The sequence below is a fragment of the Thermobia domestica genome, chromosome 14 (assembly GCF_964235325.1).
Source record: "Thermobia domestica chromosome 14, izTheDome1.hap1.1, whole genome shotgun sequence".
Classification (NCBI taxonomy): domain Eukaryota; kingdom Metazoa; phylum Arthropoda; class Insecta; order Zygentoma; family Lepismatidae; genus Thermobia; species Thermobia domestica.
The window spans coordinates 150741019-150765868 of record NC_137467.1 but is presented as its reverse complement, the minus strand read 5'-3'; the positions used below and the strand labels follow the sequence as shown (position 1 = coordinate 150765868).

General features: G+C 35.9%; 1 protein-coding gene across 2 annotated transcripts in view; it reads right to left on the bottom strand.

The window, feature by feature from the left end:
• btv (dynein cytoplasmic heavy chain beethoven) overlaps window positions 1–24850 on the bottom strand; it is a 437347-nt gene that overhangs the window by 307225 nt on the left and 105272 nt on the right. For both annotated transcript variants that reach the window (XM_081739028.1, XM_081739029.1), the window contains exons 23-29: window positions 20962–21077; window positions 15359–15513; window positions 13543–13710; window positions 11470–11628; window positions 9719–9858; window positions 3769–3985; window positions 1596–1826 (exon numbers count right to left, since the gene is read on the bottom strand). In XM_081739028.1, the coding sequence (XP_081595154.1) occupies window positions 1596–1826; window positions 3769–3985; window positions 9719–9858; window positions 11470–11628; window positions 13543–13710; window positions 15359–15513; window positions 20962–21077 (1186 nt within the window). The remainder of the gene's footprint in view (window positions 1–1595; window positions 1827–3768; window positions 3986–9718; window positions 9859–11469; window positions 11629–13542; window positions 13711–15358; window positions 15514–20961; window positions 21078–24850) is intronic.

Here is a 24850-nt window from a genome sequence, read left to right as displayed (position 1 = left end):
GAGGTACAGAGGAAACTGTGCCGAGAAATGAAATGAAATCTTTGAGTTTTAAGTCTCACGATTATGCCATGTAGGCTAAAGGAGATGGTGATGATGAGAAATGAATGAAATGGTGGAATGAAACGGGAGAACCCTGAGCAAAACCCACGCACCCGGTGTTTGTCCACCACAAAGCTCACTTGGCGCAAGCTGGAATCGAACCAGGGACCCCACGAACCAGAAGTGAACGCTCTACCACTGAACCATCACGGCCCCGAGACAGTTCTGAGCTTTTTTCGACGTCTGCCATACATACAACACCACTTATTGCTGAAATAAGGTGAAAAAGAACTCATTCCAGCATATTTTGCAATTCTAGTAATCGACAGTCTACTTTTCGTTTTCACGATACCATTTTTGTCGCGTTCTTAGTGGTTATCAGCGACTTGGAAATTGTAACCCTACCGCAAATGTTCGGATTATGCAATTCGTGGTGGACTGTGACTGTCACAATAGACTGTTTTAAAAGCTGATTGAGTTCCGCAGTTTCTTTTGTCGTATTCGCCCTACGGTCCTTGGTAGCAATCCACTTCAGTGCTTGACAATTCTTGTCACTGAGGTTTCTCTTTCGTCCACTGTTTCACTCTTCGCCCAGTTATTTTTCATGAGTTCTATAAGCTGTCACTATCTTGAGCACTGTTCCTCATGACACACAGAACATACTGGCTACCTTTGATACATTTGTGTTAAGTAATCTCGGACTCACAATTTTCCTCTTCGAGCTTCAGAGAAGTTCTTTCATGTAGCAGCACCATCGTCTACCTGCTTCAACACATCCTTCCATCCTACCTCTCCTGACGTACTAAGGACGATAACCTAACCTAACCTATCACTAACAACAGCAGAAAGACGATGAGCATACACACACTTAGTGTTTGTTATCACTTCACACATCTTGCGTGTTGCAAATTTCAGGTATTTCCATTGTTTTGATGTTTATCAGTAAATCAATGTTAATTACAAACTGGTATAGTTGATGGATTTTGTTCATATACAATTGTTTCGCTGCGTAATAATTTTTTTTATTTATTTACGTGCGTCTAGAAGTACTTTTTTTTTGGGGGGGGGGACTAATGAGGGAGCACGTCGGTTACTATTGAAAGTGCGTGTTTATTCTGTAGTTTTTCTTTACATGCTTGGTGTGGTGTCCATTTTATTTCAAGACTATATAATTTTCTTTACACGCTTCGTGTCCTTCAAGATTCTATAGGTTTCTTTACATACACGCTTCGCGTTCATTGTCTTTCAAGGTTCTATAGTTTTGTATGCATGCTTCGCATTCATTTTCTGTCAAAATTATTAGTTTTTCTCTCGACTCTTACAAGAAAGTATATACTTTTAAGAATTTACAATGTATCAGTAATGGGAAACAAACATAATGATTTTAATTTGAAATTTGTCGCTGCCAAAGAACGAAAAGTACACATTGCAGATGATAGCCCATAAAAATATCTGTCATTAAAGAGCTTAGAGACGAATAATAAAAAAATATTAATTTTAATATATGTCCTTATGTTCATTAATTAACTTATTTAGTACAATTTCTTTAATCCTACCTCCACTTGAGGCGTGACTTTTACTTTATTTTTCAAGTCTACTGTCTCGCCTTCTAAAGATTTCATGGCAATAATATGCGTTCCATCATCATTAAACACAACACTGTGTATCCCAGCGAACAGCTTCTTCAGATGAGCCTGAATTACGTTCTTCTTTGTTGATTGACCAAGAATTTCCAGCAAGTCCTCATCTCCAATAAAATAAAAGCGCGGAAATCCGGATCTCTTGGACTGAAAAAGAAAACCATTAAAATTATAACGTAAAACCGCTTAAAGAGGAATCTTATCAACAATCTAAATATATATATATATGGTGTAACGGAACGTTTCAGCTTTGTTCATTTTATTTCAATGTTAACGTTTGAATGTTTGGTTTATGTTTATTCAATATGCCGACGTTATGTCTATCTGCGCTGTTGGGTTTAAGTTTACTACTTGTTAAGTACCTCATGTTTATGTTGTAAAATTGTCTCTCTGACATATAAATAATCTTTGAAATTTTTTAGTAATTAAGTTTAAAAAGAAGAAAGTAAGTGTGATATATAGTGTATTGCTTTAAAACAAGACTACTAAATAATTTTGAAAAACAATCTTGTGTAATTTTAAACCACCAAATAATCATCTAAAAATATAAACTACAATTATTTATTCTTCTGCATTCTATATTTTGTGAAAAGGGATTTATTGCCAGAAAGTTTAAAAGAAAAAAATGATGTATATGTAAACCAATGTTCTCCGGAATCTGCAGATAAGATTAACTGTACGAAAATACACTGGATGTAAGATTCATTCACGTCTGAATATCCAAGTTTTCTTTCATTGGTATTTAGATTAGCGTAACTATGTCTACGATATTTATCAAATTCGTTAGCTACATCCAATTAGACACTTTCTTATGAGAGCACAGCGTCTTGTTTCCGAACCTGTAACCTAGGAGTAACACAATGGTCAGGTTCTGAAAATTTATACTATTGTTAATTTCAGTTTCTTTTGCTTCTTTGAATTTGGAGTGTATTGCTACAGTAGGAAAATACGGATAAATAAACCATGTTAAGGAAGTTGTGGTACAAATCATGTGGTCTGAGTGAAAGAACACCGACTTCAAGAGTAAGAGGGTATATGGCTGTTCTGGGAGTGAACTGGATAGCGTAGTGGTTACCGAATCGGAACGGTACGCCGAAGATATCAGGTTCGAGTCCCGGTCTTGTCATATACTGTTGTACTCTTTGTATCATTGACTTCACAGTCATATAGGAATTGGTGTATTAAAAATAGGTTGTTTCCTCCATTCGTTGATATACTGAACTTAACTTCCTTAATATTTAAGAAGTGTTAACATCCCTACATTCAATTCGTACTTCTTTTTATTATTTACTAGCATCGATTACGTGCTTCGCTGGGTTAAAATAAAAAAAAAAAAAAAGTAAATGCACAACTCTTTATCTCATGCGTCTGGTACCCGTGAAATATGCTATCTTTATTTTTAGTTGCATGGATTTAAACGACATCGGAAGTATTATGTTTGTTTCAGCGACCCTGAAAACTATGAATTCGAGACTAATATCAGTCATTTTTTATTATTTTTATGTGTTTTCCCCTCCCCCACGTTGTGTGGCTGAATTTGGATTTAAACAGCATTTGAAGTGTTACTGTTAATCTCAGCGACCCCGTAACTATAGATTCGACAATAATATCGGTCATTTTCGATTATTTTTAAATGCCTCTCCCCTTCCTCCCCTACATTGAACTGTCAAAGTGATATGATAAAAAAAAAATCCCAGGTTTGAACCTCATCTATGTTGAAAATTTGATCGAGATCGGTTGGGTGGTTTAAGAGTTATTAAGTTACATTTATTTTTTATATCTCCCCTTCTCCTCCCCCTCCCCTAAGTTCTATCGTCTAAGTGAATAGACAAAAAACATCCCAGGCCAGAACCTCATCTATGTTAAAAATTTAATCGAGACCGGTCGGGTGGTTCAAGAGTTTAAGAGTCACAAACATAGTCACTTTCAATTTTATAATATAGATTTGTTTACCTCTATTCTAGATACAATACATTATTATTATTATTATTATTATTATTATTATTATTATTATTATTATTATTATTATTATTATTATTATTATTATTATTATTATCGTCAAAGTACTTATAACGTTTGTTACTCCTACCTCAAGAAACTCATTCAAACTTTTCTGACATCGAGACAGTTGGTCTAGAAGCGTTCGCAAAGTCTGTTGCAATCCACTTATTTTGCACAATGAAACAACTTTATTATCTCGAGCTATTTCTGCCATTATGTTCTTAAAATCATTATCCACTCTTTGGAAACGTGCTTGGTCCTGGGACAATGTACCCGCTCCGAAAATTGGTTCCAAGTAAACCCATCTGAAATATACAAAATATCGAGTAAGAACATTGCAGTATTATGTAAGAATTGATTTGTGCAAATATGTCTCTAGTCAAGAAATGCTATGAAAAATAGTAACCAGATCCGACTTATTTCTAAACGTCAGTAAAGAAAGCCGTGTATAACTAAAGCATGTTTATAATGTTACTGATACATCTAATGCAAAATAGTTCATTACTAAAGTACGAGGGTCGTCCAGAAATTAAACAACGTTTTGGCATGGTTAAATGAAAACAAAAGATATCAGAACAAAATTTTATTTACAAAGTCACAGAACTTGACTTGACTTTTCTTATGTAATCCGCATAGTTGTCACGACTTGTTATAACGTGGGATCAGTTTTCAAATGCCGATGTTATACACATCTGCCACCAACGATCTGACCCAGGCTATCACTGCTTGCTTGAGTTCCTCATCGTTTGCAGTCGTGAAATTTGTGGAAAAGATTCGTGTACTGTGCTCAAAGTGAAACGTCGGTTTTCCTGAATTTTTCTTCGACTTATTCTTTCAGTTCATCCGTGACAAGTGATGGCCTCCCACTCCGATCTTCATCATACACTCTGGTCCTTCCTTGATTGAACTTAATGCACCATTTCCCCACTGACAACTCGTTCATTGCACTATCACCATAAACATTCTTTATATGCCTATAAATTTCAATAGGCTTAACTTTTTGCATGTTCAGAAAACGAATAAAACTCCGTACTTCAAATTTGGCGGGATTTTTTATTGGTGCCATCGTTTTGAGTCGCTGCAAAAACATGTAGCGTGACGACACAGCATTGAGACTCGGCTCACATTGAGGTTGAAGCAACGAGCTAATTGCTACGCACGCGGTCGCAGTGGTGGAGGTCGGCGCCGCGTGCGATACGCAATCGTTCTTTACTTTCTGGACGGCCCTCATATTATTCTAACAATAAAACAACCATATAAAACTAACATAAAATCAAAGTGGCAATAACAAGATACAAATTAGCTAATAACAATTGAAATCAAACACGTTTAAAGAAATAATGTAAGTGTTGCGTTTAAGTTTGCACAATTATAACGATATTGCACAACTTCCCCTTGGTGCCAATTCAACTATACAAGTTTTGCTTTTAACTGGGGAAGATATCTGACCTGGATCCAGATATCCATAAGTGCTGAAAATTAAATAACAAGTGTAGTCTTTCGTATTGGTAAAAAGCAGCTTCTAAATGTATTGATTCCTGAGTTATTTAAAGAAGGAAAGAAAGAAAAGAAGGAAGAATTCGTACTTTTTCTTCGTCTTCCTGTTGCATGCTTTCTACACAACTTAGGCTTATTTAATACAGAAAGAAAGTAGAAATTGTTCCTCTCCTTGTGAGAATAAGAGTCATGTATCACTACCAATTACATGTATAGCAGAAGGATGCAGACATATTTGTGGATTGCCGACTACTCGAGACAACAGTCTGACTGTTTGTCATAATTAATTATTCTATTCTAAAGCAACACACTGTTGATTCATTCGACAAATATGCACATCAAGATATAGTTCCAAAAACAACATGATTTGTAGTTATTATGAGAAGACTATAAGAATATGTCAAACATGCTACTTTCAGATTATTTGGCAATCAAATACTAATTAGTTTCATGTTTTATTTTGTACTAAAACTTAAAATATGTATTGCAATTTTGAAATCAAGCTTTACAACTTCAAGAAAAATGTAATAGGAGAATTACTGTGTGATGCCAATATCTGGTGTAGTCGGGGAGCGTTTTGGTTTGGTTGGGAGGGGGAGGGGGGCGCTAATGCGAGTTCTTGCCCTTGGCGAGAAGTAGCCTAGTTGCGTCGCTGCCTAGAGAATATAGTAAATTCATTCTGTTTCTAAAAAGGTAAATTTTTATAGAAAGCGAATTCGATAACTTAACGGTGTACGTGTGTAGCTACACATGTTTATATATATATATATATATATATATATTTTTTTTTTTTTTGAGCTAAAAAAATGTTTTAGAAAATATGCGTATTTTTGAATCATGAAATAGTGAAACATTACGTTAAATATTATTATTATTGTGATAGGCACTTGTGTTGTGATATTTTTACCGTTAGTATTTATCGATTTTTAAGATACTGATTTTAATCATCAGTTTGTATTAACAGATACTACATGCATGTTTTATATAATTAATGTATTTGTATGTATTATACTTTTCCGTTTTCTTACATTTTGTATACTTGTATTTGTAGCTTCATTTTATTAATGCATTTTAAATATATATATATATATATATATATGTGTGTGTGTGTGTGTGTGTGTATTTTTATAAATTGTATTTTATCTTAGCACACATGTAGGTGCCCAAGCTGTTAGCTGAAAAATGAACTCCTTCGATTATTATTGACATTAATATAATAATAATTAAGAAAACTAATACTTTATACTAAAATAAATATTATAAATAAATTATACTATACTATAAATAAATTATATTAAGTAAAACTGTAAGCTTAACAAATCTCCAAAAACCCTCTAATCTTAATAGTGTGACAAGCAAGGATAGAAATCTATATCTAACCCTCACAAAAAAGTCTATTTACTTTTAGTTAAAAAAAATCCTTAACTCTCCATTCCCCGTGATGAATTCTTATATAAGATGTTCGATGCAGTAATGTTTTAGGCCGTAGAGTAATATATATATATATATATATATATATATATATATATATATATATATATATATATATATATATATATCGGGTGTTGCAAAGTAAGTGTTACAACTCTTGGGAGGTGACTCCTGCCACTGAGACAAGAAAAAAAGTTCTCTTGAACTTTCAGCTATCGGACATAGTTTCGGATCTACAAGTTGCCGAAAGCATGGGAAAATGACTTTCGGACGCTAATAGTTCGGAAACTATCCAACGTAAAGAGGGCGGGTAAAAAATTCACTGAAGAAGTCATACCTGCTGTATTGAATTTTACATGTTTCACAATCCTACCATGCACGCGCAAGGGATTCCCCAAAGGAACGTAGGGAGTCCCGGATAATCTGCCAAATGAAAATTGGTCTAAATGGATATGAATTGATAGGGTTTCTACCAGGTAACAATAAAGCGTTTGTATTAAGTCGATATCTGGAACAAATACGAAATGGCAGACACCTTCATACACGTTGTGTGTGGTTGCATAATTGCCAGGTACGGATGCTGGCCAACAGTGACGTTCTGAGTTTTAAATGTAGCGAATTTGTACTCAAATGCTCTAGAAAGACATCTGGAGTGTCGGTAGAGCACAACAGATGAAGCAGGGTGACTCACATGTGTGGAAACACTTAACGAAAAATGCCCAGAAATGCACTCATACTCAGTAAATGTGAGTTCAAAGCGTCGGAAATGTAAGGAATAGCGTCAAGAATATGAAAGCCATTGCCAATTCACCAATATACTCCCTCAAACCGATGCAATATGATATGTACGGTTGCATACCAATAAGGATGCCACAACTGAGGCCAAGTTGAAATTGTGCAAGGGGACTCACTAAGAAACTGGGTAAACTTAATGAATGTCACTAGTAGGATCGCATGATCGATATTGAAATGTGGCCAACGTGTGTGTTGATATCGACATGTAGCTAATGGACAAATGTCAACATATCCCACTGCTGCTTAGGCTAAAGGAGACGGTGATAATGAGAAATGAGTGAAAATGGTGGAATGAAGAAAGTGGAAGGAAACGGGAGAACCCCGAGAAAACCCACAAGCACGATGTTTGTCCACCATAAAGTCCACAGGGCGCGAGCTGGGATCGAACCAGGGACCCCAAGCACCGGAGGTGAACGCTCTACCACTGAGCCACCGGCCCCCATATATATATATATATATATATATATATATATATATATATATATATATATATATATATATATATATCCGAGGACTGTCCGGAAAGTAACAAACGTTTTGAAATAAAAAAGTGACAGAATGAACAAATCAAATTGTATTATATATAGCGTGACCCAAAGGTAGGTATACAGTCCCGTACTGATCGGCTCATGGCATTTTATATCATTTACTTATTATTATCCATCCAGGTATTGACTTAGTTTCTTAATTATTTGTTCTTCATTTCTTTTCACTTATACCTGAAGCTCGGAAGAGACCGAAACAAATAAATGCATTATCTTAATAAATTAAAACGTCATACTTGATCGTTGCTGGTCTGTATACCTACTTATGGGCCACCCTGTACATTTGAAAGGTACACTCTTAAGCTATTTTTTCACGTAATCGCCATGCAAATTAAGGCACTTATACTGTGGCACACGTTTTTCAATACCGTCGCGGTAGAAATCTCATGCCTACGATTTCAACTAATGGCGATTTCAACCAGAATTTCATGCACCAAACTCCGTGAAATTTGGGGAAAATGTTCAGTAAGTTTCGTAATTATGAAACGACGATTTGTCGTCGATTTGCCTCATCAGACACGAGGTTAGGCCTACCACTACGGTCCTCACCATGAACATTGGAACGATCATTTTTAAAATCAATGCACCACTGCCTCACTCGGGCATCACTCATTATTTCATGTCCGTACACTTCACGCACTTGGCGATGGATTTCAACTGGCTTGTGGTTTTTTGCCAACCAAAACCTAATCATGAAACACACCTCACAAGAGTTGGGTGGGATTTTCTATTCCAGCGCACATGGTAATACGTCACAGAAAGTACAGTAAGAACGATGCAGTCCTCACGCTACAACAGATGGATTCGTACTGACAAGTAAAGGGTCCAAATGGATGAATCGAGTTGCGGGATGAGACATAGTGCACCTGATAGAGGATATAAAAATATGTGTATGTGCGAAGTTATAGCGGCTGAGCGCCATAAGAAACGGAGGAGGAGGGGGTCAAAGTTAGTAGGAAAGGGCTATCCTATGTTACAGAAATACATAAAATGAACTGTTGAATCGTAAAAATAGTCAAAGATAGACAACGCAAACGGGGTAGTTTCACATAGCGGCAAAAGAAGAATGGGCAGAGTAGATCACAAACCTCCGCAGACCTAAAAGATTATCTTAAATCTTCCAAATAAGTGCAAATAATGCTCACTAAAGTTCATAATTGACTTTTTGAGAACACGTTGACCCTACTTGATATATCACATGACAACCTTTCCATTTAAAAAAAAAAATCACATATTTCAAGATGGCGGCAGAGGTTTGTAAACTACTGTGCAATTTCTTCTTTTGAAAATATGTGGAACTACCACCGTTTACATTGTCTATCTTTCACTATTTTTATGATTTAAGAGTTTATTTGATGTATTTCTATAACACAGCATAGTCCTTCTTCCACCAACTTTGACCCCTTCCTCCTCCGTTTCTTATGGCGCTCAGCCGCTATAACTTTGCACATACACATATTTACACATCCTCTATCATGCGCACTATGTCTCATCTTGCAACTCGATTCATTCATTTGGACTCTTTACTTGTGAGTGTGGCAACGCTCTGACACTAAAATGGCGACTCTAGCCCTGCCCACTGCTGCGATAGGTCAAAACATCTGGTACTTTCTGGACAGCCGCCGTACACCACACTATATATATGTATCTTAAAGTGGCGGTCACATATGACCGATGTAGCATAGACAGAAAGACCTACGTTGGCCGCATATGACTATAATAGCAGTCAACGTGTTATAATTCAAGACTTTATTATTAGTGAATACTTACTTCCTTTGTATTTGATTCAGATTTCGAAGATATTCATCTACATCGGCAAGCTTATTTTCCCATATAGAAGCCCTGTCACTGAAACTGGCGTAATTTGGTGAATTCTTGATAGACTGCAGAAGACATTGATTGTCTCCTATCTGAAAAGAATAAATAAATAAATAAAATACAACAAAATAAAATAAAATTAGAACATGTGAAATGTTTGAAGGACGATCAACTCGATGGTTTTTCTTTCTCTTTGGTTGTAGCCGAGACACACAACCTCCCATCTCATTCTCATCATTCAGAGATGAGTGCTGAAAGCGTTATGAAACACAGTTTAAGAGGTCAATTGGTACTCTGAATTTGATATAGACTAAGATCTGAAGCCAATGCTTACTTCTACCTGATTTATTGTGTATAAAGGGGGATGAGGGGGTCTTTATTATTCTGTAGATTTTTTTTTTAAAATCGTGATTAATAATAGACAACTGATGTGCTGAACACGAATAAATTATATTATAATAATAAGTAGACATCGGATTTTTTTATGCAAATCCATATTTTGTTTGCTTATATACATCTCTGTTAAACTTGTAGGGGTTTCTAACGACAGTAGTAAAGCTCGAATTTGAAATTTTATAATGCATATAAATGCATATTTCAAATGTTAGAGCATATATTGGTGCTTAAGAGCATATTTCGCATATTCTAGAAGTTTTTATTTCAGATGTATGCTTATAGCATGAAATAAATCCAGTTTTAGTTTATATTTTCCATGCATTTACATGTCTATGCAACAGAAAGGCTTTTTCAATGCAAGGAAGGAAGAATGTCTAGTTTACAGAGGACAAATAATGTTAGCAACCGATCAGCAGAGCAAAGACACATACAATTGCCAAGGCGTCAAAAGAAATCTGATAATGATAAAGACATAATATCGTGTTCACATCAATTCAGAAACAACAGACACAGGGATTGCTACTCAGTGAATGCTCAACTCTAGTTGATGAAGTTCAGCACGAGCTGCAGTCAATTCCTGGTAAATTTGGGCACTCTGTGGAAAAGAAACGGACGGATTATTGTCAGACTACAAAACAGTTGATGCCACGGGAAAGTACCCTCAAAGGTTAGATTTCAATTTGGCAAAAAATATTAGATACTAAACTTGCTCCTCTCTATAAATAGATGTCCAGTAACATCTATTGATGTTAGCAGATCATTTTCTAGCTACAAATATCACAAACTGACACCAAAAATGAAGAGAAGCACCTTGTGAGATTTCTATAAGGATAATTACGGGAAGAAGGATCCTTTAAAACCTTTGTTGTGCAGTGGAAACGTATAAAAAGAAGTGAGGTTCGTATTATTTCGTGTAAAGTAAACGCACTCTAAAATACAAATGTGAGGAAAAACTAGAGATTGTGTTCTCATAACCAGTGAGATGAGTTTATTTTTATCTAATATTTTTTTGTGTTTTAAAAAGTTAAGAGTATATAAACTGTAAATGTCATAGAAATAAATTCTGAAGAGAAGACCCTGCAAGGCAAAGCATATTTTCGATGTTATATATCACCTACAAAACTTTTGTCACAACTTTGCTACATGTTTGAAAATGCTCTTTTATTACATTGTTAGTGCATATTATCTGCATGTTCTAACACTAACTGCATAGCTGCACGCCATATGCATGCAATATAAAATTTCATAAATTTTAAGTGCATAAAAAAGCCGATGTCTAATAATAAGATAGGTAACAATACATTTACCTTGTTCAGGATATCTTTAAAATCCTTAATCAATTTGACATTTTGACTCTGGCAATCCGTGTGATCTGTCAGAGAGAATTTTGCCTCTATTTCCCACTTATCCAGTTCAGCTAATGCCTGTCTAATGATTATTTCTCCAGCGGCACGGGCATTCAGATCCTGCAAACAAAAGCAAAACCACCGATAAGTTAATTAGAATTAGAAACAGGACATGATCTTACATATCGTAACATACTAAACTCCTTGGCGTTGCATCTCATAAAGAATTACAGTCAGTTTTTGGCTTGTAGGTGGTGCGAAATTATTGTTCTAAATGTACATGCCCCAACTGAAGATAAGAACGACGATATAAGAGACAGCTTGTAGGAAGAAATAGAACGTGTATTTGACCAACTTCCACAATACCATATGGGTTACTGGAGGATGTCAATCCGATAGGACGAGAAGGTATTTTCACACTGATTTTACGATACGAAAATCTACATAATGAAAGTAATGAAACGATATTAGACACGTGAACTGCGTAACATCAAAAACTTTATCCTGAAGAATACAAAATTCTCACATAGAGATACTCATAAATATACTTGGACCTTACCAGATGGAAAAACACATAATCAAAATGTTCATATTTCACTAGATGGAAGACAGTCTAACATAACTGATATTCTGTCGTTTAGAGAAGGTGACTGTGACAATGACCACTGTCTGGTAACAACAATTATAAGAGAGAGATTCATCGTTGAAAAAAAAGGAAAGGAAAGGAAAGGCAAGGAAAGGAAACAAAGGAAAGGAAAGGAAAAGAAAAGAAAAGGAAAAGAAAAAAGAAAAGAAAAGAAAATAAAAGAAAAGGAAAGGAAAGGAAAGGAAAGGAAAGGAAAGGAAAGGAAAGGAAAGGAAAGGAAAGGAAAGGAAAGGAAAGGAAAGGAAAGGAAAGGAAAGGAAAGGAAAGGAAAGGAAAGGAAAGCTAAGGTAAGGAAAGGAAAGCTAAGGTAAGGTAAGGTAAGGTAAGGTAAGGTTAGGTTAGGTTAGGTTAGGTTCAGCATCTGAAATCGGAGAGATTTAATTTATAGAAATTAAAGACGGGTTGGGCTGAATATTTAGGTTCACCTGTTTCAAGAATAATGATTTGGACGTGAAAATAACACACAGAATGCAAGAGGAATAGCGGAATCGGAAGAAAGTATGTGGTGTTCTCTGTGATTGGAGAATCACGATAAAGAATGAAAGGACGATTTACTAAACAGTGGTTATAGCCCAGCAACGATTTATGAAGCAGAAACATGGCTAATAAAGAAAGCACATGAAAAAAGATTAAATGTTATCGAAATGAGAATGCTATAATGGATGTGTGGGATAACAGAACGAGACGGAATGAAAGAATAACGAGTAAACCAAGGTGCAAAGATGTCTAAGAAGATCTAAGAAAGAAGACTGCAATGGTATGGTCATCTAGTGGGAAGAACAAACGACTATTTGGTCAGAAGAATGATAGCAATGAAAATGGGTAGGAGAGAAATAGAGGGAAACTAAGAAGAAAGCTGATGGATATGGTTAAGAATGATTTCACGGAGAAAGGTCTAACAAGGAAAGAATTTTGGGATAGGGATTTTTGGAGAAGACTCAACAGAAACATGGGCCCCACATAAGTGGGAAAAGACGGAAAGAAAGAAGAAAAACAGGAGGATTAGGTAAGAGGGGAATACCAGATTCAAGTGTCCAATAGGTTCTAGGTTTCAGAAGGTTTGGAATGCACCAGAGTTATGATTAGGAGATAGCAAATCTGCCAGACGTAGGTGTAGACGAAGTTCCGGCAGGTTTAATTTTAGCTGACGGGGAAATAGTAAGAAACGAGATATATAAACTCATTTTCTTCACCTGAGAAGAAGAATTGTCACAAAAATGCTTTTTCCGTGTCCTTAATTGATGAGAATTAACTACTTTCTTTGAACTTACATTTTTATTGTTGAACAGTTTAACTCTCATGCAGAGTAATTCTAAGAAATATCTTAGTTATCTTCGAAATATTACAAATTAAAATTACTTATTCTCTTCTGATAGACTGCTACTTACCTTAAGTTCATCTGCTTTGGCTACAATATTGTCCTTGACCTTGAGGAAATCACCAAAAGTAAGTGCTTCCACTGATTTGCTTGGCATTCCAAGAATACCGAACATTTCCAGCCAATGTTTCTCACTGAACATGTCGCCTCGAACATACTTCAACAATGGCAACACATCCTACAAAGATATTTAAAATGATTAAATGTAATATAATGCTTACAGTTCCGTTGAAAGAAGACACACATTTCTTCCAAATATTTTTCGGTATTATGTGATAACCATTATTAAAGATTTTATTATTATTATTATCAGAGAAAACTCAGGATGAAATTAGGCATCTTCTTGGTCTACTTAAACTATCTGAACAAAGAATAAAATAATATTATCTTATATCGTTAAATAATATTAATATTTTTCTGACCAGAGTATACTTCTTCATTAAAATTAAAATTAAAAAAAAAATTAAATAACAATTAAAATTGTATATCAATAATTTACTATTATGATGTTTGTATTACCTACATTAATATGAACATATACAGGGTGTTTCAAAACAACACCGACAACGTTTGGGAGGTGATTCCTGACAGCAAGACAAAAAGTATAGATCAACCTGGGTGAACAAATGCTTCCTCTCGGAGTTACAGACTGCCGAAAACATGAAAAAATGAACTTTAAAGGTCCTTAGCTTTAATACTTTGGGACCTACCGTAGTCTTGTCAAGACTTTACTTAGGAACTAGTATGTGACCTATCCAAATGTCCATGTTTCAGAATCCTGTGGTATTTCCGCAACAATTTTTATAGAGGAGTTGGTGAGTACTTCAAATTATATGCTCATAACCAAACTTCCTCTATACAAATTGTTGTATGAGTACCACAGGATTCTGAAACATATATTTCTGGATAGCGCACATACTTAGTTCCTTAGTGAAGTCTTACCCAACTACGGTAAGTCTCATAGTTCTGGGGCTATTGATCTTTAAAATTCATTTTTTTTTCTTCGTGTTTTCGGCAGCTTATAACTCTGAAAGGAAGCATGCAGAAAGGGGTGCATTCAATGGCTACCACGTTGCAGAAAGTCAGTTTGCACTTGATGACTGGATCGTTTGCTGCCTTTTTTAGCGTTTTTATAAATCTCATCTCTGGCAGTTTTGCTTATAGAAATTTAATTACAAAGTTCCCAGCTTCCAATGCCCTCTAGAACTAACTCATTTTCCAATCAGCGAACTCTGCATAACGTCACAGAAAATTCTGTACATCCTGTGATCTCTGTAAACTTTCCTCGACGAGCTGGAAAGTCAATGAATAAGCAGCGAAAGTCATGTATTATGCTACACACGTTCCAATCCTCCGATTCATCACACCTTCGATGGTCCACAATGGTATCATATGCAAAGAATTTTGAAGTTACATTAAAGATATTTCTGTAATTTTTAAGTGTTTTTTCATTTACCAAAACAAAAAAGTCCGACAACAAAGCTTCAAATTTTCACCTGACTTTCCCTAACTTTCAATCGGTTTTCCTGACATTCCCTGACCATCTTTAATTTCCTTGACTTTCCTTGATTTTCCCTGACTTTCCAGTTTGTACGAACACTGAAAGCAATACATTAAATTATTACACACGTTAAGGATTATGACGGAATAAGTAGCAAATTAATTATTTCTAAAATAAACCTGTTTTCCTAAAATATGAATTTAAACAGAAACCTAATCTCTAGTTACTATACCTAAAGGTACAAAATTTTATAACCAAGAATTATTATTATTTTTATTTATTTATCTTTCAGAACAAGCTCTGATTGCTATTTCAGATAATTTACCTTATACTTCTCGACTTCCTGCAGAACTCTTACTGTGACAGAAGTTGTCTCTTCTCCAGATTTCAACTTGTCCTGCCACTGAGAGAGAAATTCTTCGAATCTATAACTTTTACTACGGAATACAACCCACTCTTCATTGTTCATATCTTGAAGACCTGTCGAAAATAAATAATTTTTTCACATTAAAAATGTACCAACATTTTTCAGTACATAACCAAACCGTTGTCTTCTTGGACTTAGCTAAATTACGGATTTCCTTCGTTTATAGTGGAGACTGTGAGTTTTATACGTTTCATTTTTAATTATTATGTGACAAACGCCCTCGTAATATGACATGTAACATGATAAAAATTATTTGATAAGGGTAAAAAGATATTTTATTAAATAATGATCTCAATACTTCGTAAAATTATTCATATTTTAAATAGAAATAAAATTCAATTCCCAGTCTGGTGCTGTTAGGTCGTTCACATTTTTAGAACAATCAAGGAAGTCTCGTAGCCACTTAAAACTATTCAGATAAAAACATTCCTTTTAATAGAGAATAAAACTTATGTTATGTAGCAATATGTCGATTCAATAATAAATACTTTTTACTTAGAAGCAATAAGGAAATTCTAGTAATGTAAGAGTATGCGGAAGAGAATGTTGCCACCAAAACTAAGAAGAGAAGGTACGTGGAAAAAGGAGTAATGAACGCGAGGGAGTATTTGAGTGACCAACACAAAGAGGAGTTCGACCTCATCGTCCTCTCCTATCAATCTTGGTGAGTACAAGCTGGATATGAATTTTTAAACACATTGGTAATATTCGACTTAAATTGATAACCGTTATTTCCATCAAAAATCCTACTTCTGTATGAACATGTTAATCATGGCCATAAGATCACAACACAGTTTTGGGTAATTATCTATATCCGATGTCTCTCGTTTTATTTGATAAATTAACTCATTTCCAACCAAGTCAATTGCCTGTACTAATCTTAACTAAGCTACTGAGGTTGTTATAAATATAGATATTAACCCCCAAAACGTAACATGTTTATTATTTTATGAGCTACGTGTGGATAAACACATGCATGTCAGAATTCGAATTTCGTCCCAAATTGTTGGCATACGTTATAGTACTACAAAAAATTCAGTTGTGAATACTTTCACGGCATTCTAAAGGGACTGAAATATCTGATTTCGAAAATTATTGTAGTTAGCTATTCTTCGAATGTTAAGTGATTCATGATTTTACGCCCTAGTAACCTTTCTCTTTCCCACTAATCTAGCTGCTAGAGTGCGCGCTTTTGTTGCACGGGAATCTGATTTAAATTTCTGGTGGAAAAGCCTTGAAATCTGAACGAATTACGATGGTTCAGATTCCATCGTAAATTATAGATTCATGTCTCATATAGTCACGGTGCTCAAAAGAACACTATAATAAACTCAAACCGACCAACTAACAAACTGAAGTCAGGAAACAGAATACTACTACTTGTAGTAATTAGGGATGGCCACAAAGTTCCGGTTTCGGTTTTGGAACCGGTTCTGGACATGTATCCAAAAACCTCGATCCAAAAACCCAGTTCCAGACCTGGATCCGAAAACCCGATCTTAGGGACCGGTTCCAGATCTGGAAACCCGGTTCAGAACCGGATCTTAGAAACCGGCTCCAGACCTGGATCCGAAAACCCGATCTTAGGGACCGGTTCCAGATCTGGATCTGAAAACCCGGTTCAGAACCGGATCTTAGAAACCGGCTCCAGACCTGGATCCGAAAGCCCCCAAAGAGCCGTAAAGAAGGCACAAAGTTCACCTTCAAAACACTGCAAAAAGGACCATGCGCTTGTGCCCTCCCCGCACAGACCCGCTTGTGCTCCCAGAAAAAAAGATTTGGTCCACCAGTGGGTGTTTAGCCAAATGAGTTGGCCAGTTTTCCTGTTTAGCCAATGAGTTTGTCAGTATCCCAGTTTATTTAGCCAAATGAGACAAGCGGCCGGCGCCTGCCTGTCGCTTCCATCACTTCATGTAGCACACTGTTCACAGACTGCCAGCAGCTCGGGTTTAGCATAGAGATGGTCACAAAGTTTCGGTTCCAGCGGAACCGGTTCTTAGAGATCTGGTTTTTAGAACCGGTTCCAGACCTGGATCCGAAGACCCGGTTCCAGGCCTGGATCCGAAGAATTGGTTCCAGACCTGGATCCGAAGAACCGGTTCCAGACCTGGATCCGAAAAAAGTTCCGGAACAGGATCTTCTAGAACCGGATCCGTTCAGACCCGAAAACCGGTTCCACCAGGAACCGGTTCTGGCCATCCCTAGTAGTAATACACAAAGAGAGAAAAAGTACATGACTGGACCGAGACTCGAACCCGAGATCTTCAGCGTACCGTGTTGATGCGCTAATCACTATGTACCCAGTCCGCTCCCAGAACAGCCATACTTTCTCCCTCTCTTCGGTGCTCTTCCACTCAGACCATGTGGGTTGTACCTCAACCTACCTATTGTGCTTGGACACACCCAGTGTCTATGTTCAGAACACCGCCAACGGATGTATTATCACTATATTAATGAAAGGAGGAACCAAGTCGAGTCCTGGTCCAGTCAATCACTTTTGCATTCTTAGTTTATTATTGAATTCGCACCTACAGAGGATTTGGTGTGTAAAAATACGTTTAAATCGGATGTCTCCTCTCATTAACATAAATACTACTTTCGCTTTGATGATTTTAGATCAGGTCAGGTTACATGTTTCCCACTTATTTGGCCATCACAAGTTCCCTGACTCTTCTAGGTTTGCCAGAGCACGATTTACAAATGTCTACTATGCATATATATATTGAGAGAGAGAGAGAAGTAGAGAGGTTATGAAAAATAATTTATTTTATAAAATATCCCGCTACCAAATAGCCAGGTAAAGTAAAAAGAGAAATCCAGCAGACCTACAATTGTCACGTATTTTAAAAAAAGAAAACAAATAAGTACAATTTTCGAGTTATAAGATTCACATTGATATCCATTTTGAACATGCACCTTGCCAGAGCTTCGCTCACTACAATTATGATCATAAATTTTTAAAACTCTGTCGCTAGGTCATAATGCATGTAACGGCCTTCCGAAAACCGAAACAGGAAAGTATTTTAAATTATAATATGTTATGGTTTCAGATATCTACCATATCCTTCATCAGCCAGTATATAGAACATAAATGAAGATATATATATATATATATATATATATATATATAATCATTCTTATGAAAAGCCTAAATTCTATTGGCTGAAGCCTTCAGCAAATTCCGTAGGTCCTCTTGTCCATTTTCCTGCCAATCACACGCCGCCATGTTTGGTCCTTATAAGTGCCTTTTTCAATTCCATCTTCCTGTCTATGCTATCCAAAATTCTCTGTCATAATTCATTAATAGGTAAGCAGCCTGTCCAGTTCATCAGCTTACCTCTTCCTACCATCTTTATCCAATCTGTTTTTTACCGCTTCCTTATCATTTTCTTCTCTATCTCCAATACTTCCGTCTTATCCCAGTTAATTCCGTGATTAGTCTCCTTAACATGTTTGTATATCGCATTGGTATCTTTCTTTCTCCTCACGTAATCTTTATGTTGTTTTATCCTTTCTTTCATTCTCTTCCTGTCTCTCCTACATATGACATATCGCAGTCCCCACACCATATTCTGTAGATGACTCCTTATTCCTCTTCACTAATCTTTCTGGTGCCTTTTCTATTCTTCTTCTTTATAGATCTCAATAAGTTTTCTCCATTCCTTCTATAGGCTCTGACCCCTCCTCACTTAATTAACTTCTTCAGTTCCTCCGTTTCTTCTCCCAGCTTTCTATACCATGCCATCTTCCACTCATCCTTTCCCTTCTTCTTTCTCCTTAAAAAAAAAAAAAAGAAAGAAAGAAAGAAAGAAAAAACTATGAGAATACTACATCACTGTTTCCAGTTGCAAGAGTCTCCATCTCTTTCAAGCATTTTTTATTATGTAAGAAATGCTTGCCGTAATAAAATGAAGGTTTAAAACAATGGTTTCTCAGAAATAAAACTGCGTACTTGAAATTCCTTGATTTTCCAGGTTTTTTTTTCAGCTTTTGATTACATTATCTGGATTTCTCAGGTTTTCCAGGTTTATGAAAACCCTGGGTTAAACAAAACATGTAAGATTAGCCAATATTATTAGGGAAAATTAGAAATAAATTTTCCGAAAAATACTGGCTTTACTTCATACCTGTAACCTTTCTGTTCTACTCCATTTTAGCTTGGTCTATCTACCGGTAACGTGGTCCTCTAATCCACCTACTTAAATGCGAAATAGTATGGTGGGGAACGGCAAATACTGTGAGGACTTATCTTGCATGACGTTTTCTATGAATCGGATTTAAGTCCCGGTCGCGTTAATAGAAGGTTCCTTCCTTCATAACCATGGTGTTGCATAAGGATGTAAAGCACAAAAGATCTAACTCTATCCTATCTTACGTAAATCTAACCCAAACTTATCTTAGCTAACGAATTCTATCATTCCACTTACGGATTTCTGTAACTCCTGAATATTCTTTATACTTTCGAACTGTCGACGCTCTCTGAAATCTTGCTCACGAAGGTTAAAAACAGAAAGAACAATAAATTTTAAAAAACAAATCTCTCTACTTCATTTCTAGCACTTTTTTTTTTAAATCTTTAACCTTCTGTTGGTTTCTTTTAAATGTTTCGACAAACCTGACACCGGATTTCCCGCTTTGAATCTCTAATATGCTGCTTGACATGGACTTTTAGATTTCTTTGCGTTTTGCCTATATAACTTTCGTGGCAACTGCATTTTATTTCATAAATAACGGATTTTTCATTGGGATTCGTGTAATAACTCTTAAATTGGGTAATATTCTTTTCTAAAGTTTTGGGGACTTTTAAAGCTGTTCCAAAATCGTATTTTGTATAAACCTTATTCAATGCTGTTGTAAATCTGGAAAAAATAGGAAATCTCACCCATTTTTTGTCTTTCATGTCGGTTTCAGGTTTATCGCAACGTAAATTACTTTTTACCTGGTTGTACCAACTAATTAATTAGTAGTAGAATGATAGAATTCCTGAACGTGGTGTCACATTCTCTGATATTAACAAATTCTAGCCTAAAAATATTAAATTGTTTGTCTTTTTAAATGAGAAATGAGTACTTAAATCTAGATTGAAAATATCTTAGTTTTCACTGCTAACTGTGGAACAGCATATAATCCCTTTGGGAACATAAAGGGTGTCGGTTGGCCTTACTGCCACGATATATAATATTTGAGTTTCGTACTCCGATCAACAAAGTAACCACATGAATATTGCAGAGAAAGTTGATAAATGATTTTTTTTAAAGTAATTATTGAGTTGAGTTAATTTTGAGTTTAATGTCCCTTTCAGCAGCGAGACTATATGAGACAGGATCTACTGATTAACGTGGAATCCGAACCACATGTGCTCCCGCAGGGAATTGAACTTGGGTTTCCCATGCCAAAGGCGCGTACGCTAACCGCTTAGCCACGAAGGAGCTCAAACAATAATTATGTTTAAATTTTACTATCAGGAAGATTGATCCTTCTACACAAAAGTTCGACTATACCTTTGTTAAACTCATCAAACAGTGACCACATTGCTAAATGTTTGTTCAGATCATTTTCTATCTCTTCTATTTGAGCAATTTCCGGAGCCTCCATTCCGAATTGACTGTAGTCCTTCCTGCGAAAGAAAGAAACAGAATAAGTGAAACACACTAACTTACATATTCGTGAACTCTTTTACTTTTAATTATTACGTAGTCAACATTTAAAAATGAAAAAGAAAAAAAAAAAACACAATTCTACGAACGAACACAACAAAAACAAATTGTTAAGGTGAATCAAAATATTTTCAAAGAACTATCAATACAAATTCAACAATTTATTTCGCATGAGGAAAGGATGTGAATAATATGGAATGAGGAAGGGATGTGAATAATATGTTAGTTACAAAGATAAAAGCCACGGTGATTGGAACGAAGCGATCGGTTTCAAGTAAGTAAGTAGGAGAGGAGAAAACAAAAACAGGTGAATAGTTTCCTATACCTCAGTTTTATTGGTGATGACAAAAAATGCGAACGTGAAATAAAAGCAAGGCTAGGAATGGTGACAGAAGCATTTAAGAAGAAGAAAGTATATTTTGTAGGTCCTTGAACAAAGAGTTGACAAAGACTCGTAAAATGTTTCGTGTGGAGGTGTTGTACTGTATGGGGCAGAAGTATAGACATTGCGCGAAAGTAATGAAAAGAGATTGTAAGTTTTTGAAACGTGGGTGTGGCTAAGAATGGAGAGAATTAGCTGAGTCGAGCAGAAAATGAATCAGAATATATTAGAAATGGTGGGTAGACAAGGAAGAATTTTAGATGTAATTGAAAACAAGAAGACAAAATGGTGGGATATTAGCTAAGAAGAAATGTATCATGATGAACGTACTAGAGGATATGATGGCAGGAAACAGAGGGAGAGGCGTAGGAGGCTACAGTTGATGAACGATACCAAAACAGAAAAATCGTACGTGAAGACGAAGAGCCTCTCGTCGTATACGCCATATCTTTACGTTGAAGACCATGGAGCATGGAAACTTCTCAGATGGGGCAAGTGACCTGCCAATGATAGCAGAGTATCTATGATGAAGATGATCGATAAAACTCTCCCCAATTAATTATAGTAACTGGTACGAAATCAAATACTTAACGCGACATCGAATGATTATGATCTGTTGCTTTAGAAAAAGTAATGCGTAGATCGTTTCTTTCAACATAGGCCATGAAGGCCCAAGGGCTGTGTGTGGACATAAAGACTCCACACTTTCCTGACTTGACTACTCATGCAAGACGATATAGTTACACCAGGTCCAGCCTATTTTACTTCCCCGTGTCACCCCAGGTATCTATTATAAAGAAGCCGATCGTCTCCTTAGCCTGAATGGTTTAATCGTGTGACGTTAGACTGAAGTCTATTTTAGTATATAGAGCCTGTCTTTATGCTTTAATGCCTACAAACGCCTTTTCTTGTAAAATCTGAACTTCATTTTTGTAACTTTTCTCCTTTCTATTAAAAATATTCATCATCTGTTTAGAAGAGTACGTTCAGGTGTATCGCATCAACGAACTTTCCTTCCGCGATATGTTTACTTTGTTCAACTAAAAGTTTCGGCTTTGGCTCTTTGTTCTTAGTTCGTCAAGTGATTTTGTTTGTTTTTTGTGTTAGGGTGATGTATTAATCTAACAATGCCTAAAGAACCGGCATCGGTAAGGATTAAACTGAAGGGGCCGCGGTGGTTTAGTGGTAGAGCGTTCACCTCTGGTGCTTGGAGTCCCGGGTTCAATCCCAGCCCCCAAGTGAACTTTGTGGTGGACAAACACCGTGTGCGTGGGTTTCCTCGGGGTTCTCCCGTTTCCTCCCACTCTCTTCATTCCACCATTTCATTCATTACTCATCATCACCGTCTCCTTTAGCCTAAGCGGCATAACCGTGGGACGTAAAACTCAAAGATTTCATTTCATTTTTCATTTCATTAAATTGAACAACTTCGTAAAACCATTTAGTTTGGATGTGATTTCAACTAATGTATCAATAATCTTTCCTAAGTTTTGTGGTACGTCAGTGAATTGTGTGAAAAAGTGTCACACTTCATAGCATTTGCTAACAGCCAAACATAAATGTGTTGTGCATAGAAAGACAAAAATAGGTGATCCAATATCGTCTCATTTCTTTGTATGTAAGTTATGTTCGTTAATTGCAGTTTTCCCTGGATTTGTGTAAGGCATTTATAGACGCTGGTATTCCCTTTTGGAAATTGGAAAAGCCGTCTTTGAGTAATTTCTTGTCCAAGTACACAAAAGAATAAGTACTATATGAGTCAACACTGCGTACGGAAAAATTACGTTAATGTATTCTATACAAACGTCATTCAAAAAAATAAGGAAGAAATTTTGGGTTTCTACTTATGAGACGACTGATGTCTTGGGGTGATGGATTGCTAATACTGTGGTTGGGACAATGAATGTTAATGAACCGTCAAAAGTATATTTGCTTGCATGTGAACAATTAGGAAAAAAAATGTACAAGCATTGATCAAATCATTACCAACGCTTTGAATTTACTATGGCTAGATAGAGTCAAACATGAGGACATTCTTGTTATTGACAGATGCAGCGCCATATATGAGGTTTCCTCGTATTTTTAGTATCACGTGCATAAGTCATGTACTCCACAGAACCACAGAATAAATCCGTAGTCTATTTCTAGATGTGGATTCTTTGATATCCAACACGAAGAAAATACTTTTAAAAGATCTACCACGAATTCAGATCTTCAAAGAAACTTCACCTAAACTAGAATTATCGCCAAGCCCAATTTTAACATCTGGCTTTCTGCAGCAATATCTTAGACCAATACCTTTGAGAAGATAGCGGATTATTAACAATCTATCTCAAAATGACGCCTCCTCAGTAAGAATTTTTAAACAGTTATATTTCAATGAAATCACACAAAGTGAACTATCTTTTATTGCTACAAACTATTCTATAATATTCGACACCTTCTTGAAAAGTGAAACTATCCATTAATAAAATGGTTCAAATTTTTAATGTTGTACAGGAGATTTCCTCGGTTTCGGGTGAAAACGGATGTATCGTGCGCGAAAAATGTGAGTGTGTTCTTGCTGGACTTTCGAAAATTAGAAGTCATCGTACTGATTCTTAGAGAAAACTGTTTCAACCAACACTGATCCAGGCACCGTATATATATATATCTATATATCGTAATAACTGAGAAACCAAAAGAGGAAGAAAAGCGAAACTGTGCACGAAGCAATTACAAGGAGGGGGACATCTTTGCACATATTAATCAGAAACACCTAACTAACAGTGTTGTCAACTTAATATAAAGTTGTTTTTTTTTCAATGGCACTTCGTCAGATTACTACATATTTCAAATCAACATATCAAACGAAAACTTCAAATACCACTATAAGTGTTGCTACGTACGGATATTATAGTATCATACACATCCAAAGTTTGGAAGCCTCTATAACATATACAGCACAACGGAGATGGACAGGAAAATGCACATCGAAAGTACCTTACCGTTGGATACCATGGTCATGATATGACTTGTTTCGAATGAATAGGAACGAACTTACCAGAACTTGAAAATTAGAATTTTTTTGAAAGGCTCTATTTCGAAACATTACTAAGAAAAGTATCACATCTAGTTACTTCTGTGATTTGCAATGAACGTATAAATTATTTTGCCGTCTACAGCACTTTGATATCTCAAACCGTTCCGGAAATGTGATAAATATTGATAAACTTTGCAACTTTTATATATATATATGCACATATATACATCAATAACGTCAGAGGAAGTGGAAAGATTATTCTGTCTTGAAGAATATTACTGACTGATAGACGACAATGTCTAACTATGGATAACTTGAAAAAGTAGTTT